The following is a 20,970-nucleotide window of genomic DNA, read 5'->3' as shown; positions in this document are numbered from 1 at the left end:
TTCCAGAGATGGGTTTCCCAGAGATGGGTTACAGCTGGAAGGGCATCCGCTGCGTAAAAACGTGCTGGATAAGTTGACGGTTCATTCCGCTGTGGCGACCCCGGATTAATAAAAGGACTAAGCCGACAAAATAATGTATGAATGAATGTATTGTATTGTATTTAAATTATTGTTAAAGCTACAAAAACATTTTTAAAACTGTTAAAGCAACAATGCTAACCCCAGACAGGTGTTTGTAGAGTCTGTGCCTTGCAAGGCGTTGTTTTGTCAGCATGTGGTGGACCACCAACAGGATATTAGGCAGTTGGTCACAATGTTTTGAGGACAAATAGGATTTCATCACTATCGTAATGCTTTTCTGATATTATGATTTTAAATATAAATGACAATTTATTATGTTGGATGCATTTTAAGTCATTTCACTGGCCCTTAGAAGTGTTTGGTTACTGTTCCCCTGATTAAGAGCTACCAGCCTAGACAATTAAACCAGAAGTTGAATGGAACTGCTCATTGTTTGTTCATTGATAATATGTTAATGATCTGAAGCAAGACTCTGCATTAAAGGAAGTAATATGAGGATTTAAGAGGTGAATTTTGTTGCTGTTAAACTTCTAAAATTATAACTATTGTTGCTTCCATTGTTTGTTTTCATGCTAAGAGGCTTAGCATGTGGATTAGCCTGAGGGCTGTTCTGTGTGTGACAGGAACTGACTGTTGAGCTCAAAGCATCAAAATGGCTAAAGAGAGAATCTCTGCAAACATCTTGTTTTATGCATTGTTTGCAACATCTATACTTTTCTATCTGAATTGTGAATAAGTAGTACTTGTTTGACCTATGGGAAAGATTAGCATCAGGACAGTTTTGTTTTTACATTATGTTTAATCAAGAGTTATAAAAAGTCCAGAATTTGTGAGGCAGAGCTACTCTATTCTCACAACAGCTGTAGAAATCCACTAATTCCATCCATTCTGCTGCTCCTTTGGGCTTCAGCCGCATGTCACAGCCATCTGTGTGAGTGATGTCCTGCTTTCTGTTTGCTGGGTTGCACCCCACATGTGAGGTGCATGTTCATGTCTTATTGCTAAGACAAACTGACCTGTGCTGTGTGACAGTTTGTGTCTTGAGTCTGTATAAAAACCTCTTATGATCTCCAATGCAATTCCTTTTTACATAAACTTGCGTTTTAGAACTGTTGTATTGACGGTTGAATAGTCATTCTTTTACCAACTAGTCAATTCGCAAAATTGACTGCCTATACTTTTTTTTTTTGGTATTCTTGTTGGTTTGTTTGTTTTTTTTGTTTTTTTTTTAATGCTGACTAATAATTTTTACCTCAGATTTTGGATTAATATCTCCTCTGTAGAAAAGTTATTTAGAAAACATTTGTTTACACAAACTACACTTTTTAAAAAAAATTTTTTTTACAAATTTGTGTATCGAACGAGGTTTTCCTCCATAAAACTCTATAATTATGCTACCTAAGCTCCTTTTAAATAAGCATTTTGAACAAACAGCAAAGGTTATTTCAAAAGTCTGAGATCTTTACTATTTCTGTTAAGTAATTCAGGGCTTTTATTCAGAAGGGATGCTTTAATTATTAGAAAATACAAAAACTTTTACATTTAATTACAAAAAAGTATTAATGCTGTTCTGTTGAACCTTTCCATTCATGTCTAAAAAGCTATTTTTAATCTGAATAATGACTTTTTTGAGCATTAGATTAGTATGTTTGTACTTTAGTATCCTTATTTTGTAGGATCACGTGACATCGAAGAATGGAGAAATTGGGCTTTGCCGTTTGCTCTAACAATGCTCAAAGATGTCAGAATTATAGGAATGGCCAATCAAAATTAAGGATGAGTAAACCGAATTTAATTAATATTTGGCTTATACGAATGGTAAAGCTACTGTTTATTCAGTTTCTAATAAATGTATTTTAAAGGAGAATGTGATAACACACAAGCTGTTAAAGATTTAGTATTCAACAATTGAGAACTACTGTACTGTCAGACTATGATGATTTTTTAAGTCAGTTATGTAAATTGTAGAATACTAGTTTTAGTTAAGTATATCTACGACATGATTTATGATCAATTTGCGATCTGTGCCGATGAGTAGAAGAGACCTCTTTAAGAAAAGATCAAAACTAAATTTTGAACAGTAGCATAGCATTGTTTATAAAATGTCTCTAAACATAAGTACACTAGCATTCAGGTGTACAGCATTACATTGCATGCTCGTGATGGTAATCAGAGTTGAGTGTAACGCGTTCCACAGTAACACATTACTGTAGTCGAATTACATTTTTGGGGAACGCAGTAATGTAATGAATTACATTTTAAATTTGTGTAATTTGATTACAGTTAATAAAGTCAATGTAATTGCATTAGTTGAGTTACAAATATAGTTTTTGTAAGACAAAATGCTTCTTTTAAATAACAATTTCAGCTGCAACGTCAGTTAATAAGCATCCGCTTTTAAATTGCTGGAGAAGACGAGCTGAAGCTGTCGAAAGTGGTTGTTTCAAGTGGAAATACAGACATTGCTTGGATATCATTGAGTGTAAAAACAAAAGTATTGCTGTGAAATGCAGTCTATGTCCGATCTCTAAAGAACTTTGGACTGCTTTTAACTCTGCCGTCAACTTGTTCAAGCATTTGAATAGAAAGCAGAAGACTCGTCACCAAGGACATCGGCATCCAAAAACATAGAGGTACTCCACCTAAACAGGCTAAATAGTTTTTTTGTGCAGGAACGGGAGTTAAGGTATCTTCTGAATGTGAAGAGAAGCGTAGCTGCTTATGGGGTCATTCACATATCGCGTCTTTTGCGAGTGCGAGTTTGTTATTTCCAATTGAGGCACATGACTTGCGCACATATATTCGGAGTGTATATTGTGCACGCTCACATTTTTCAGTTGAAAACCACGAGTTATGCGACAAGAACTGATCGATCAGCTTCATGATTTGTATTGACTATACACGTTTCGGTAGATTAATTACCTCAGACAAACACAGAACACCCAAACACTGCAGTGCTTTTTCATACTATGGATGTCACTAGTTACAAGTATCCAGTTTTCATCATGTCTTCTTTTGTGTTCAACAATTCTTTATATATATATTTTGGGCGGACTCTTTAAGTCTTTTTAAGTATGTTAAGCTGCTGTGATCAACCCATTGTAATGTTTCTCAATGAATATTAAATAACTGAAAGAGCTGCAGTTTATTTTGTATTTTATAGGTAAATTTTAAAAGTAACTTAAATGTAATGTAACTAGTAATCTGATTACTTTTTACATTATTAGTAATGTAATCAGGTTACAATTTTCCAGGATTTGTCAGTAATTTGTAATCTATTACTTTTTTTAAAGTAACTTACCCAACACTGATGGTAACTAACCAGATAATACGTTGCGCAGCGTGTTTCTATTGGCCTTAGATTTGAAGTTATCAAAGTGGAGAATCAAAATATAAACATAGCTTCACTTTTAATCATTTGCTAACTCCCTCCAAGTGTGTTTGCTTTAAGAATGAGTTCAGATGGTGTACATTTTCCTCACATGTCTGTCAGTCCACAGAATGAATGGAGTGAGCAGTGATGTGTGGTGGGGTGGCAGAGTGCCTATGGAAGCTGTCCTCTAAACGGAGCCCTAAATAAATCATTCATCTCCTAATGACTCCACACAGCCTCTGAGGGCCCATAGAGAAGCTCACATACAATACACACCCAATCTCTCATTGAAGGAATGGGCCTGTTGTTCTCACACAAATGCTGCCAGTCATCACCATAATGACCCATACAATGCTCCAAACCTCAGATACACCTTTGATGGCACATTCTCACACACATACACGCACACACACACTCACAAACGTTTGTTTTTGTGAATCGAGGCAACATTCCATAGGTCGCCATTAATTTTTTACTTTACAAACTGTTTTTTATCGCATTTTCACTTTCTGAAAACAAAAAAATAGAGATGTTTAAAAAATATCATACATGGGTTATTTATACACTTGTGTCCTGATATCACACACATATATATATATATATGCATGCGCACAGCCGCACACACACACACACACAGTTTACTAAAAATGAACTTTGAGCTAACTGGAACTATTGAACCATTTCTCCATTCGACTTTGCATAACCTTTTAATGTTTGTTTATTGAATAACTGAAGTGCTGTGGTTTGGAAAAAGACATGATTTTAAACATACTCCCTGTATCAAGGTTTTGACTTTTTACGTGACATTCCAAGGTTTTGTGTTGATGATAATTCCTTACTAACGTCTCTTCAACTGTCTTGCATATTTGTGTGTTTGAGTGGATGGTGAGCAAGTGTAGCTTTATGTTGCATCTCCACCTGCTGGTTACAACGTGCAGAAATGTATCTTTCTATTACAGGACTTAAACATTAAACAAACGTATGCTTTGTTTTATAAAATAATATAATTTAGAATAATTGATGATTTAATATTATACTATTTTGAATGTATTTGTTTACAGCTTCATCTATTCAATTTAATTAAAACAATAATACAAGTATTTTAAAGTATTAAAAAGCTTCTCTTTTGTTAAAAACACATTTGTGACTTTTTTTTATTAAAACCTAGGACAAACTGAAAAAATGATGTCTGCAAAGTTGATGCAAACTATTTATTTGGGTTGAATTTACAAATTAACAAATTAAATGTTGTAATGTTCAACTTAATGTGTTTGTTTAAATTTAGCCCAAATAAATAGTTCACAACCACTTAACTAAAAAAAAAAAAAAAAAAAAAAAGGAATCATCTTTGAATATTTTTTCAGTGCAGTTTTTGGCACATGAGGCATTTTCAAATGCATGTTATAGGTGAGGCGGTTCATTCCATTGTTGCGATCTCTTATAAATCAGAGACTAAGCCGAGGAAGATGATTGAATGTTATAGGTAACTGTGAACAGAAATGATTGAAAACCATGATTTGCTTACGTGAAGAAATTCATTTTCTTGTCGGCTTAGTCCCTTTATTACAAGGCTTGAACCAGCGACCTTCTTGCTGTGAGGTGACAACACTACCTGCTGCGCCATTGCGTCGTCCCACGTGAATAAATTGTGGATGTTACATATAAATTACATTAAACTACCGGCCAGAAGTTTGGGGTCGTTTTTTTTTTTTTTTTTCATGCTTTTTAAAAAAAAAAAATTCTGTTAATCAAGGTTGCATTATTAAATGTAAAAAAAAAAAAAACATTGTTCAATTGTTAATTACATAATAAATATTTATTTATTTCTTATTGTATGTAGTTTCGAATGAAATAATTAATCCAGTCATTATTGCATTTATTGATATTATCATTACTAATATTATTAGTAATAATAATAAAAATAATAATAATAATAGCAACATCAATAATTAATATTAGAGTGATTTCTGAAGGATCAAAAAAATTTTATGGAATATTTATTATATGGAATATTTATTCCAGGATTAAAATCACGGGAATAAATAATTAAATAAAATTATAAACCACTTTTGAACAGTTATTTTATAGTGCAATAATTTTACAATTTGTACTGTTTTTAATGAAATAAATGCAGCCTTGGTGAGCAGAATAAGCTTATTTTAAAACATCTAAAAATCCTACTCATCCCAAACTTTTGATCGGTATTGTAGACTGTCACATGTTCTCCAATGTAAATTTTTACTGTGTGTAGCATTTGTTGAGTTTTAATTTTAGGCCATTACTTGCCTCCGTAGCAAATGTATTTGCATTTTAATGCGAGTTTCTTTAAAATGTCTTTTAATATACATTAAATTTATTTTCTATCAAAAGTCATTTGCTGTTTGCTCAAACTTTTTTTTAATATGAGCTGAAATTAAATAATTTTTAATAAAAAAAAAAACATATTCATTTTTTGTTCAATTCACTTAACTTTATTAGTTTTTAGAAATTCACCTTAATTCCTTCATGTTGTCCCAACACTAATCAATTGTGTGGATTACAGCATTTTTTTAATTGACTTGCGCTGCTTGTTTAAACTACTTACTTAAAATGAGTTGAAACCACACAATTGTTTTGGGGACTTTTATGTTTAATCCACTTAAATTTGTAAAAGTGGTTAAGTCAACTTAATTTGCGATGGGACAACATGAAGGAATTGTATGGAACCCAACATTTTTTTGTGTCCTTTTCCCTCATTTTTAATGTCTGTTTGTGTCTGTTTGTTTTTATCCTATCGTCCTGCGTGAACTGGTAAATCTTGTTTCACCGGTTTATGGGTGTGGTTTTGTGAATATATGTGCAGGTGATACGTTGTGAATTGTAAGTGCACCGTGTGGAAACTGTAAATGAGAAATCACATTTTTACACCCATCCAAGCTAAAATGTAGTTTTGTTGTTGTTGCTGTTAAAGCTCTTTCTACTGTCCCATAGCTTTGTGTAATTGTAAGTAAACCAGCCTAAAAGAGTATAAACACTCTGGCCTGTTGGTGTTTTCAGAACGTTGCTGTAACACAGGTAAAACATCTACAACTAACTGTTATGAAATCTAAATGCATGACATGATAGAATATGGGGTTACTTTTTAATAGTCGTCAATATATTTTTACGTAGATACCAGTTGTTGAGGCTATGCAAACCAGTCAGACCTTGACCGCATACATGAAGCTTGTGAAACAATTGAAGACAAATTAATTTCATTAAGTAAAAAAGAGCACTGATTGTGCATGTACTTTTTGATATGTGCCAATAAAAAAGTGCTTTTAGCCTGAATAATGGTGCTCCCACCAGGGGAGCTCTAGCTAACTCCCATTGAGCCTGACACAACTGCAGATAAGCTCAAAGCCAACTGACTTCACTTTATTATGCTTTTAGCAGACACACAGTCATAGAGTCAGTCTGCCATATAGTTTGTTTCTGGCATGTGGCAATTTATTGTTTTCCCAAAGTTTCTTTGTATGAAGTCAGGGGAGCGTTTTGTAGTTTTCCATATAAAACAGGTATGTGTGTTTTATGGTTGAAGCCCTACCAGGCCTTCATGACCTTCATGGCAGCAGATTTGCTGGATGCAAGCATGAGACAAACTCTTAGAAAGATTGAGTTGTAGATTGGGTTAAAACTTAAAATAACACTATTTTCTTTCTTTTTTATGTGTTTCTATTGGTGTGTGTTCTTATTAATGTCACCTATACATCCCACAAAGTTCTGTAGATACAGTCATATACTGTGTAGGTCTGTTCAAGTGATAGATTAGCAATACAAATGTAAGCATCGAGTCAGCATGGCTGAATTTAGCCCATACCTGCTCTTATTATACTACAGACAATGCACAAGTCTCTCCAGCAGTCATAATTCATTTTACCAATACACCAATCTTAGGCCTTTTAAATACCTCTAATATGCTGCAGTTCTCATGATGAATTAATCTATAACTTCTGTATTGGTGCACCTGCAGATTCAATAATTTGTTGCCATGTTAATTAATTACGATATTCTCTATGAAGCAGTGAAGCTTCATACTATATTAGAGCATGATTAAATGATCTCTAATTACTCCATTTTTTAAAATAAAACGCACATGTCTGCACATTTACCTTGTGGTCTGTGTGACTTAAAACTGCAGCGCTTTAGTCAACCTTTTCTATTTTGAGTCAGCATTGCAGCAATAAATAGCTCACTTTCCTTTTTTTATCATGTACAGAATAAATTAAAGGATTTTTCTAAATTCAGTACAAGCACAGTCAACATCATTTGTGTTAGAAAAATAAATTCACTTGTCATTGTTTATTTTTGTTTTATTTATTAGAATTTCATTTTTTCCTGTAGATTCGATTTTTAAAAGTATTTATCCCCCCCGACCAAACAAAAGAAAGTCTCTGGGAAACATTCTCACACACACACACACACACACACACACACACACACACACACACACACACACACACACACACACACACACACACACACACACACACACTACGGACAATTGCTGTGAGCACCCGGAGGAAACCCACGCAAATGCAGGGAGAACATGCAAACTCCGCACAGAAACGCCAACTGAGCCGAGATTCGAACCAGCGACCTTCTTGCTGTGAGGCGACAGCACTACCTACTGCGCCACTGCATTGCCCAGTATTGTTTAATTTCTACATAAATCTGTATAATGTCAAGATTTAAAGGATTTTTTGTCAACTTGTATTGTGACTTTTTATTTTGGTAATTATTTAAAATGACACCCTTTTAGTAGGGTTTTAATATGAGTTTATGAAGTCTCTTCTGTCAGTTTAGTTTGGTGAATGACAAAAATTTATTTCTATTTACTTTTTGGAACTGTGTCGTCATGATAGTGTAATTTTAGTTGGAAATATTTTTGAAATTGGTAAACTTGGTAAAAAAAGTTACTTTTTTAATTAAAAATGTGTCTTAATTCAACACTGGTTCTGTTTGCCCTGCATCCGTCAATGAAATCTTACTTTTAATTGTGCATATGATTTCAAAAGTGTGTCGCTGGTTTGTTCATTCTTCCAGAGGCAGCACGATATATTAGTCAAAATCTTTTACTGACTGGAAGACTACATTTTTTTCTTCTTCACTGAATGAAGTTTACAGACACATAAACACACTCGTACATGCTGAAATAGCATAGTGTGTGTGCTCTTAAAACAGCATGTGCACACCAATGACACGCCATGCGTTTAATAACAACACGACTGCCATGAGTCAGTTACAGGACTAGAGGCGGACACAGAGACCGACAGAAGAATCAGAAAAGAGAAAAGAGAGGAAATGGACAGCAGGATAGAATTACTAATGACAGAACAAAATAAATCAATCTGACCACGAGTTAACTTTTGTGTATAACTTCTAACTTTCTCTGGTGGAATCTTGATTTCTGCAGTGTTCTTGTGTGTGTGTGTGTGTGTGTCAGGGTGCCTGTCGGTTCTTAAAGTCTTAAATTTCAAAAACAAAAGCCTTAAAGTTAATATTAAAATAAATAATGTGTTGTAGCTCTAAAATCATTTTAAACTGCTGTTAAAGTTCCCATGTCCATGTAAAGCTACCCAATTGGGCAGAGAACCACCCAATAGGGTATATATGCACAGCTGTGTTTCTTCCCATACCAATAAACTTCCAGTGAACGGTAATGTGACTTTTTTTTTTTTTTTTTTTTTAAGGATACGAACCATGTACGTGTAAAGTCAAGGTCAGACTGCATATTTTTTCTAAAAGTTCTGTCGGTGCCTCTTCTGTCAGCACAGAAAAATGAATTGGCGACACTGGATGACTTTAAAATAGGAAGAATCGCCAACAACTTTGTCCCAACTACATCTCACAACCAAACAAACGCGAGAAGTAACATGGAAACAATGCAAGGTCACATAGTATGTCTTTTGTTATTAACTACATAATGAAAAAGAAGGCTTTAGCTTTCGAAAATGTACTTATTTTGCTTACCTGGCTATTTCTCCTCAACTTTTTTTTCACTTTTCGACCCGGATGTGATATTGTTTAAATGACTCAGAACAGACATGGTGCTCCTGCCAAATTTACACTAGTTTTTCCTCCATTTCAAATAAACTGAAAATGAGCATTTTTAACTTCTCCCCCAACTTCCCGCTGGCCTGCAGATACCCATGCTAGTGGATTTTGCTCTCTCATTGGTTGTAGGTGATTGCCGATGTTGTTTTCAATCAGAAAACATTTCACACGGCATGATTTGAATGACAGACAGGTCCACATATTTAGCATGTCAAATATCTCATGGGTGTTGGCGACTAATCAGCGATTCTCTCAGATCGCATTTTTGAAAGTTCACATTGCATGATTGTCACTCACGTGAACGAGCACCGATATGCCTGTGATTTCAGGCAATTGTCGCTGATTTCTCAAAACCTGTCGGTGAATCAAAATTGGGGCTAAAACCATGCCGTCTGAACTTGGCATAAGCAGAAAAAATCGCATGGATTCTGATTTTTTCATATCATATTCAGGCCTTTTTCTTGCAGTATATGAAAATGTATCCAGTATGAATTGGATCTGCGTTCTCATGTAAGCAGGTAGTTTGGATTTTCACCTGTCTGATTACTTTTCTTCCATAATTTATAGTAAAACAACCTGTCAAAAAGAATAAAATAAAATAAAAAAGTTAACCCTGCGAACAGATTAAATATAGGAATGAAGAAATCTTTTATTATCAGCTGTCAGTCAGCGGCCACTTTTTTACCTAGTCATTGCATCTTTGCTGTCTCCAGTGTAAATGCAGTCAATTGGATAAAAGTCATGTTAAAAAGATGATGTAAGTGGGTTGTCAAAAAAATCAGATATAGTCACATAATCGGATTTAACCATTAAGATCTGCAGTGTAAATGCAGTCTTAGTTGTTCAAGTGTAAAACAAGATAAAAACCCATTTATGCAGCATGATCAGCAGGCTAGCGAAGAAACTCTATTGAAAATACTGGAGTAAAATAAATGTTCATAAAACATGCTGTGGGAAAATGTCATTTAATGGAATGCTGCTTATACAAAATGAGACCAACCTTAAATCGAATATCAATCAGGCAGTGAAGATCATTGATTTTTAAAGAAAACAGACCTTAAACGTGCCAATTTTATAACTGCATGCAGTTCACCAGTGCTTCACTCAGGTTACTGCAAAATTGAAAGTCCTTCTGCATACTTCTGCATCCATTTTAATAAAACTTTAAACAAAGGTTTTATGTATTTAAACCATATTGGTATATAGAGTAAGCATCTTTCCATTTACATCTGAACGATTATTCATGCTGCTGTTTCTGTGGAATGCGGTGTGCATGATAAAATTTGTTAAAAGTTCTCCACGTATTTAGTTTGAGGATACTAACCTGGACATGGACTGTTGTGCATACATTTGTCCATTTTTTTGTTTTATTTTAAAGAAAGCGCATGTTGGAAAAAAGGTGTATACAACTAGCGTTTTCTTGTTTTCAAATATGTTGCTAAGAAACAAAACAAATAAAAATTTTTTTAGCTTGGTGAAAAATCTTTTTCCTTAAATTCTTTAGTGTTTAGCCCAGTGTGAGTCTGAAACCTGCAGAAACGCTGGTGTGTGTATAAATATGTATATATTTATATATATACACACTACACACGCACAATACATGCATGTAATAATTTTGATAAGAGTTTTTAATTTTTCTTCGTAAATGGAATTTTCTCTGAAGATTCACATAATGGCTGCAGCTTGTATGTTGTTGTTGTTGGCTGAAATGGCACCACTAGATGGCAGCAGTGTTCTTTAGTATTATCAGATAGCAGCATATGATTGAATCTCCAGCATACCTTTCATTGCAATCATCTCTCTCTCTTTTCTGTCTCTCTCTCTCTCTCTCTTCCTTTGGATTCTTGCTCCACAAACCTGATACTGTGTGATCTATATAGAGCAAGTATGGTTGCCCCCACCTTCCTCTTTCCATCTCTCAATTTTTCATTTGTTCTTTTAGGCCACCGGTTACAGGTCTTTGGGGTGACATAAAGGGTTCAGGTGCTTTCGGTGCCGCGGCACGGATCCGGGCAGGCACAAGGCCCTGGATGGAATAAAACATAAATTGGAATTGATTCGGGGAACATTCAGGCCTAATGCATCTCTGTCTCTTTCATTCTGTTTCCTCATTTCTTTTTCTGTTCCTTTGCCTTGCATCTTCCTCTGTTTGAACTCCTCATTAGATATTACAAAGTGAGCTCTGTTTGAAGGGCTTGTCCTGTTTGAATCTGTGTATGTGTGCTCGAATAAGAACTTTTTTTTAATGAATGCATTTTGTTGTTTTTTTTTTTGTAGATTTGCCAATGACATAACCAAGGTTTACAGACTCTTCCTGGGGTCGAGTCGTCCATCCCCAACATTGCTGGATTGTTACACGTGTGAAGTTTAGAGGAAGCAGATCTTCTGTCATCATGCCGGCCCTCTCCTCCAGATCCGGCAGTGAGATGGGTAACTGATTTAAAACGTTTTAAAAAGTTTTTTTGAACACCTTTTTTATATAACCGTTAGGTCTATTGCCTATATGTGTACTGTATATGACTTAATGCAAAGTTTGGGGTTAGTAAACTAGCAAGTTTAATTGTTTTTTACTTTTTGTAAAATGCATTTATAAAACAGTTTTATTATTATAATTTGTCCCTTTGCACCTTTAGGTAAATTTTTTCCAAAGAATGTTTAAAATGATCTTTTAATGCAAAATAAAATTAATAATAATAGTAATTATAATAAATAAATAAATAAATAAATAAAATAATAAAATACCTTAATGCAAACAACTTCAATTTTGCAAAACATATAAATAAAAAAATAAATGAATAGATTTGACACTTATTTACATTTAGACTAATTTATTCTTGGCCCAAATTAGCATCTTAATGGCAGAAATTGCCACTTTGCAACCCATTGAAATGGAAATATTTAATCCAATTTAATTAATTAATTAATTAATTAATTAACTTTCCTTCGGTTTAGTCCTTTTATTAATCAGGGGTCACCACAGTGGAATGAACCGCCAACATATTTAACAACATATTACATTTCCCAGTACTGAGAAACACCTATACACTCACATTCTCTCTCTCTCTCTCTCTCTCTCTCACACACACACACACACACACACACACACACACACACACACACTCACACATTTTATTCATTTATACAGACGCACAGTTTATTTAATCGACCTATAGCGCAAGTCTTTGGACCGTGAGGGAACCCAGAGCACTTGGAGGAAACCCACACCAACACGGGGAGAACATGCAAATTCCGACAACCGACCCAGCCGAGACTTGAACCAGCGACCTTGCTTTTACGCGACAGTGCTAACCATTTAGCCACTGTGTCGCCCTATCATTTCCCGATGTCTATTATTATTATTATTAGTTAATAGGGGTTCTGTCTGTTAGAAAGGCTTCAGAATTAAAATGACTTAACTATTCATTTTTGGTTATTGTGGCCTGTGGAAAAGGTTTGCACGTTATTGGGAAAAATCTGATATTGCGATATTTTGTTCTGTTGCGATATGAATATAATTTCACCAGGTGATTTAAATAGCTCTATTAGGAAAGATTTTAATGATTTAATTTCACTTGGGTGATTTAAGTCTTTTTCTATGAAGTGGATCTGCATAAAATATAACGAATAATAAAAGTTAAATAAATAGTGCTTTATGGTTTTAACAATAATCAAATGCAAAAAATGTAACAATCTAACTTAAAATAACAAGATCATCATTGTATAAATAATTTTATACAATAATACAAAAATTCCTGTGTTTTTTTTTTGTGTGTTTAATATATAATCTAATACTGTGATGTGGCTATTGCAGATACACACATTGCAATATTTGGTGCACTATTGTGGATACACACATTGCAGTATCAGTGCTCAGATGATATATTGTTTAGTCCTATTATGGATCATATACTCATTATTGTTATTATTATTACTATTATTATTATTAATATCATTATTATTTGTTTATTCATTTGTTTTGCTTCTTCTGAGCCATGCTATTCAATTTAATTATATAATATCTATGATTAAGTGGATTATAGTTGTGTTTGTATGTACTGTATATTTGTTCATATTCTTTTTTCACTGTGACCCCCCCAACAACCCCCCCTCCCCCCCCCCCCCCCCCCCCACACACACACACACAAAAGAAGCATTAAAATGAATGCAGTTTCTAATAATTTACTTTAAAAACTAAGTTTAGCATTGAGTATTGATTAAATTCTGTTAATGATTTGTAAAAATAAATTGAAATAAAGCGTTCAAGTCAGGAAAGAATTGAATTAGCATAGTTACGGAAAATCTGTGTTCATGAAATTGGCCAAAGAAAAATTAATATGATGTTTTAGAACAGTTTTTTTTTCTTTTACTTGCACATTTTGTCCTTCGTAGACCTCTGAGTGACTTTTGTTCTGTTTGGACATTTTAATTAATTCCTGTGATGACAAAGCTGAGTTTTCAGCAGCCATTACTCCAGTCTTCAGTGTCACATAATACATCTGAAGTTATCGTAAAGGATGATCCACGCTGCACTGACAGAAGCAGGCCACCAATCATCAAATGAAATGGGTCACTTGTCAGACATTTCAAAATTCAAAAACGTTGGCAAAGTCAGAGCCTGCAACCAATTGCAGAAAAGAAAACCCAGAGCAATGGCTACAGATGCAAATTTACAGCATCTATTCTAAAGAAAAGTATTGCTTTCTTTAAAACCCAGGCTGTTTTAGAGAAAGTGTTTTTCTTTATCTTTCTGCTCAATTCAGCGTGTCTCTTTCTCATTTCCCCTCCTGTCCACATCCCTCACTCTTGCTCTCATTTCCTTTATAAAAAAGGGATTACGAAGTGAATGTAATCTATTAGAAAGTAATGCCTATAGTGGGATATAAAAATCTGATGGACGACTGTAAGGTTGCTGGGAGACATGTGGTATGGTTGGGTTACGTCTGCTGTACGCGTTCCTGTCTTGCCCAACAGGTTTTTAATGAACACTTTGAAAGCCCAGTAAGCCACTCTGGATCTGATATATTGCAACTATTTCATTCCTCATGTCAAGCGCTTGTGTGCCCTAAACATTTTGCCATCACTTTTGGCTGTTATGCTGTTGTTGGACACCTCAAATAAACCACATGCACACACGGACACTAAATGTCCTGTTCATAACTCAGGAAATTGTGATTTAATCACCAAAGCCTACTATAAAGTTGATCAAGAATGATCGCCATTAAATTATTCGCTTGTTTCTGGCTCCTCTAAGTCTTTTCACCCCCCTTATGTTTCTCTCTGACTGAAACTCTCCATCACATGGTGTCTGTTCTGTACCTCATTCCTCTGTGTGGATGTAAAGACTGTTCTTTTACTCCATCATATGTATCCTGTTGTTCGTGTGGGTGTTTTGCTTCCTGGTGGCATTTGATTTCACTCCCCTTGGGTGTCCTTGGGCTGACAGAGCCTTCCACCCACTACCTGTAAAATGTGTATGTGTGTGTGTGAGAGAGTATGGGTCTGGTGTTGATGTCATATGATAAATTACTGTAATTCCTCTTGCATCAACTGCAAACTCAATCATCTTGTGCACTTCAGCTTGTTCACACACATAGATTACCGAAAATACACTATTAAGAAGCCTATTCTTTTCTTTATTTTTTCCCTTTTATTTTCTTGATTTGAGGTAGTGAGGAGAAAAAAATAAATTATTATTTTAATTTTAAATGAAAATAAATTAATAGAAAATAATTATTTAATCATCGAAATTAAAAGTTACCATCTGATCTTGTCTTATTTTCTAATTAGTCCCAATTAGTTAGTTTGTTTGTTTGTTTATGTTTGTTGTTCATTGAATTGTTTCGTTTCATTTGTTTGTATGTTTATTAATTTGTTTAGTTTAGTTTTTTTGTTTGTTGTTTCATTCATTTGTTTCTTTTTTTATTTGTTTCTTTGTTGCTTTATTCATTTGTTTTTTGTTCATTTGTTTTTTTTGTTTGTTTGTTCATTCATTCAGTTGTTTTTGTTTGTTTGTTTGTTTGTTTGTTCGTTCGTTCATTCATTCATTTGTTGGTTTTGTTTGTTCATTCATTCGTTTTTTCATTCATTTGTTTGTTTTTTCATTCATTCATTCATTTGTTGGTTTTTGTTTGTTCATTCATTCGTTTGTTCATTGATTTGTTTGTTTTTACATTCATTCATTCATTTGTTGGTTTTTGTTTGTTCATTCATTCGTTTGTTCGTTGATTTGTTTGTTTTTACATTCATTCATTCACTTGTTGGTTTTTGTTTGTTCGTTCGTTTGTTTGTTCATTCATTAATTTGTTTGTATGTTCATTTGTTTTTGTTATTTGTTCATTCATTCATTTGTTTGTTCATTAGTTTGTTTGTTTATTCATTTGTTTGTTGTTCTTTTATTCATTTGTTTGTTAATTCGTTTGTTTGTTTGTTTGTTTATTTTTTCATTTGTTTGTTCATTCCTTTGTTTGTTCATTAGTTTGGTTTTGTTAATTTATCCAGTCATTTGTTTGTTTTGTTTGTTCATTCATTCATTTTCTTTTTGGTTTAGCCCCTTTATTAATCTGGGGTCACCACAGCGGAATGAACCGCCAACTTATCCAGCATGTGTTTTACGCAGCGGATTCCTTTCCAGTTGCACCCATACACTTCCATTCACACTTGTACACTATAGACAATTAGTTTTGTTTGTTCATTCAGCCGTTTGTTTGTTTGTTCGTTCATTTGTTCATTAATGCAATAGTTTGTTTCATTCATTCGTTTGTTTTGTTTTTGATCTATCGTTTGTTTTGTTTGTTTGTTCATTGATTCGTTTGTTCATTTTTTTAATTGATTCGTTTGTTTTTTCATTGATTTATTTGTTAGTTTATTAATTCGTAAGTTAAATAATTATTTAATTTGTTTATTCGTTTATGTAAATTTTTTATTTGTTTGTTATTTGTTTGTTAATTCATTCAAATTATGGTTTATTCAATATTTAATGGTTTAACCATTCATTTAATGGCTTTATTTCCCTTTATATTATTATATTTTGTCTTTATAATTTTACAAAGATATACTGTAAATAGTTTTTATATTTAATTCAATTGTTAGTTCATTCATTCATTTAGTCATTAGTTATTGAATTTATTAATTCAGTAGTTAATTCAATCTTTTGTTAATTAATTCAAATTATGGTAACATTATTATTCAGTATATAATGTTTTAATCATTTATTTAATGACTTACAGTATATTTTGTCTTAGTTTTACAATAAATAATCTTTATATTTCACAAATGTTTTTTCTTAATCTTTTCAAGCTTCTTAATAATATCATTGTTATGATATTAGGTTTCAGAAACATGAGTGATTGTTCTCTTTTAGTTTGTCTCCAGTAAAAGGAAAGATCATTGTTTTGAGAGCTGCTCTTCCACCTGCCTTCCACACAGTCTGTTAGCCTGATCACTCTGAATGTGCCCTTTGATTGGAGCATCGTAGCCCCCTACTATCTTTTTATGAGCCGTATGAAGTTTTACAGTGTTATTCTGGGCCGGTCTGCTCATCCAATTACGATAACTCTCCCCAAGGCGTCACTAAAAAGATAAGAGCACCAGTTAGCCCGAGAGAGAGACAAAAGGGGACACATGGGAAACTGTTAGGACAGAAGTTCTTTAGCAGATAAGCTTCCTCTAATGAAGACGAATGCCTGCGAGTTTGACAGGTTTTATGCATCAAACTATCTCTGCAGGTTTTCTACTCCAAACGCCAATTGTTTTTTGATTAGCGTGTATGCGAATCCGCTTACTTCCATCAGTGCTGCTCCGAAACAAGTGTATGGTGTAATGATGCCATTGTCCGTAACGAGATCCACATTGAGCTCCATATTGTTTATCGCTCAGGTGCTGAGTCTCTCTTATGGCTTCAGCAGAGCACCGGCTGAATATGGCTGCAATGAGGGATATGACAGGAATGGTCATATTAAATTTCTTCTCGGCTAACAGTAAATTTTTCCGTTCTGATGTCAAGAATGTCGAGCATCTGGGAGCAGAGGACAGAACCAATGAGAGAGAGAGGGAGAGGAACCTTAGTAGCGGCAGCAGCAAGCGCTTTGGGAGCACTTTATCGATTTCCAGCCATTTATCCTCCTCTTTTCCATCTCTTTCTCTCTCTTTCTACTGCCACAGGGATGCAGAACTGTAACACAAGGATTTGTTGCCACTGGAATAGCTCCCTGTTTCCAATTACATCAGAATGAAAATTTCCACTTCATTTTACCAAATGCAGGAGAAAAGAGAAGGGGGAAAAGTGGAGGGAGAGGGAATTTCATCTATTTGTGTTTTATGTCCCCCTTTTCAGAGGATCAAGATATCTGTCGCTGTCTACAAGCAGAACGCAAATGGTTCTTCTGAATATTCAGTGCATTTGTTGGAATGTAGAAAGTCTTTTACATGATACATAAAACATTTAGGTGCCTTTAGTGTAATGGCTACAGTTTCAAAGGAGAAAAGATCTTTTAAGTTTCCTTTTCTCTCTCTCTCAGATGTGACTGATCTCTGATATTGACATTATGTGTGTACTGTCACATGGAATCAGAGTGTGATTGGACCAGATCTTTTCTACAGGTGTTCAGATGGCTGCTTCAGGATCTCATTCCCTCCTGTTGTTTCTAATCGCAGTAAAATAACAGATTCTAGGCTCCAGAGATGCTCATGTTGAGGGATGGTTACTGTTGAGGGGACTTGGCTACTGTGCAGTTAGATCAGAATAAGAAAAGCTCGCTTTTGGTGATTTTTTTTATTTTTTTTTATTATTTTTTTCCAAACATAAATAAAGATCCAAACAGTGATTTTTGATCACCCTAATCTGACTGAAGTCATAACTGAACTAAACAGAAAGGGAATTAAGGCGTGGAGTATGCATATATTAGTGCCATTATTGAAGTAAACACCGCAATCAAACTATTACCGTCATGTAGGACTTTTTGCCATATTTTCCGACAAGATCCACACATGCGGCTGCCAGTAAATACCTGAGTTTGTCATGTGGGCATGAATGAAATGTTCATGAGTTCAAGTGAAACTGCTGAAATGAAGTTAAAGTCACCCAAAATTACAAAAGAAACTCTTACATGAAAGCACTTCACGTAAACACCTTACTTATATTATTGTCTATTAAGGCAAAGAACTAGATTACATGTCCATGCATGTAAACAGAGTCAGTAGTGTCTTCGAAGTAAGTGAAAGATCCAGAGGGGCATCCTGCTGATTTGATTCAGAAGGACCCCTTTTTTTTTTTTTTTTGTCAGACGGCTCACCGTTCAGGTAAAAGATATCAAGGTGAAAGTCATCATAGCTTGCTCAGAATAGACGCAGCTCCCAACATAACTTTGAGAATAGATTAACAGCGATATTTCTTTTATCGCGCAAAAAAAGTCTTGCATTAATAATAATTTTTATAAAGTAATATTAATATAATAATAATAATTTTTCAGACACATGGACATATTGGATAATTAGGTAAAGCAAAGCCACACCACATGCAACTTGATCTTCCAATGTTAAATGAATTTAATTTAGTGTGCAACATTTTTACAAAAAAATGTTTGTTTTTATGCGGGAATATAACTGATATGCTGCAACGGCCCTCTTAAATACAAGATCAATGTAGCGAATTTTGACACTCTCGCCGCCGGAGCTGAAGGCAGACAGCGTTGTTGCCAGGGCAACCTTTGACGCTCTCACCGCCTTTGGTGTGAACACACAGTAAGTCTGTCAAATCTCTGCTGCGCAGTTGCATTTGCAAGCATTTAAATTGCAAAATGGACCATGAGTTATAGTGCTTTGACAAAAAGCAATTAGTAAAGCATGAGATGTATTGTAAATGTGCAGTATTGATGTACCAGACTAGACACCATTTAGTGTGTGGCTTTGTGTGTGTGTAATTGGAGTAGATGGTCCAGAACATGCTAGTAGATCTGGGCAAGAGTTCTGATGTGGTGTTGTGGTTTAGGAGGCTGGAGCTGAGAACACGGCGATGAAACCCTGCAGTGAACACAAACTGCCAAAAGAGCATATCGGCCGTTAAGGCACACAAATACACCAAAAACAGATCAAAGATAGTCACTAGAACTAAGACTGTTTTGTGGCCGGCTAGTTCTCTCTCTATTTCTCTCTACTGTAATTTGTCAGCTCAGGAGGGCCTCTCTTTCTCCCTGCGGATGTAGTTTTTCTGTTTTAGGAGGTAAATCAAAGAGAAAATGAATGGAAGTCCGCAAAGTGCAGCTGTGTTTTCATTTTTCCATTCACTCACTGTTTTTCTCACAGACAGGCATGAACCATGTTCTTCACCTGAAATACTGACCCCTGAGGTGGTCCCGTTCATGAGCGTGTATTCGCTTGACATATATATTCCCTCTCAGAATTCGAAACAGAGAAGTCAAATCCAGTTTTCATTTCCTGCTGCACAGTTCACCGAGATGAGTGTGTGCTTGAATCTTTTTGCACTCTTGACTCTTGAAGCCATCCAAACAAGACATTCAAAGAAAGCAGTTTTACTGTTCCTTTCAGAATGCGGCCTGTTGTAAATCTATCTGGTCCTGGTTTCTGCCAGTTTGTCCTCTTTTTGGCTAGTTTGAGGCCAACAGGAGCCAGACGTGGAGCCAACGGAGCATATTTCCCATGCGCACGGCCTCTTTTGTGGCATATGTTTGTGTGTTTGCTTGTGCTATCCTTGTTTCTTTTTGTGAGCTCCCAAGAATATCCATGTTGTTCCAGAAAACCATGATGTCTGTGTGCATGTGAACGTAAGCGTTTTTGCGTGTTTGGTTGGATTCAGACAGTTTGGGTGACCTTGCTGCCTTCCTAACAGCCTGTGTAATTAAAGCTGCTCTCAGTGGCCTTTGCTGCTGACCCATAAATGCTGTGAATTTGAGAAGCAGGACCTTCCACTCTCCGCTCCGCCCTGTTGTACACTAGCGCCACCATTGATGTCTGAGGAACGCTGTTATTTTCTGGAGGCCGCTGGGAAGTGTAGGCGTGTGAAAAGGAAACACTGCTTGGCACAGCTTTCTTTCACATCCCGTCCGGTATATTTGGCCTGGCAGCCAATAATGGTCAGTTTACGTGGATCCTTTTATAGGACATAAGGTTGGATGTTTACTGTTAAACTCAGACTGGGTCCAGATGGTCAGCGGTTGGCAGAACAGTGTTCGGCACTGTCTGACTAAAAGTAGTGCCACTGTAACTTAACATTTGTGAGTAGCGTGACAACAGCTCAGCTGTTTGCAAAACACTCTCGCATTTACAGTAACAAGCTGCTTTATCCAATAGGTGGTTTAGTGACACAACGATTTGTCTGTTTTCAAAAGGATCACATTTTATAGATAAATATTTACTGAAGCTTAAGCGGACTATGAAAATTACTGTGCTAAAGGTTTATTATGAAATATGAAGAATATTTTGATAAG

At 35.1% G+C, this 20,970-nt stretch overlaps 1 protein-coding gene across 15 annotated transcripts in view; it reads left to right on the top strand.

The window, feature by feature from the left end:
• The window catches only part of mpp7a (MAGUK p55 scaffold protein 7a), a 192,619-nt gene that overhangs the window by 37,755 nt on the left and 133,894 nt on the right, over window positions 1-20,970 (top strand). For 8 of the 15 annotated variants that reach the window (XR_015503259.2, XR_015503264.2, XR_015503265.2 and 5 more), the window contains exon 2: window positions 11,807-11,959. Coding sequence is in view for 5 of the 15 variants with exons in the window: in XM_087274601.2 (XP_087130727.1) it covers window positions 11,923-11,959 (37 nt within the window). In the remaining 10 variants the exon portion in view is untranslated. 15 annotated transcript variants of the gene reach the window in all.

The sequence above is a fragment of the Danio rerio genome, chromosome 12 (assembly GCF_052040795.2).
Source record: "Danio rerio strain M-AB ecotype USA chromosome 12, GRCz13ab, whole genome shotgun sequence".
In the NCBI taxonomy this organism is placed as follows: domain Eukaryota; kingdom Metazoa; phylum Chordata; class Actinopteri; order Cypriniformes; family Danionidae; genus Danio; species Danio rerio.
The sequence above is the reverse complement of the archived record's forward strand: the minus strand, read 5'-3'. Positions and strand labels throughout refer to the sequence as shown.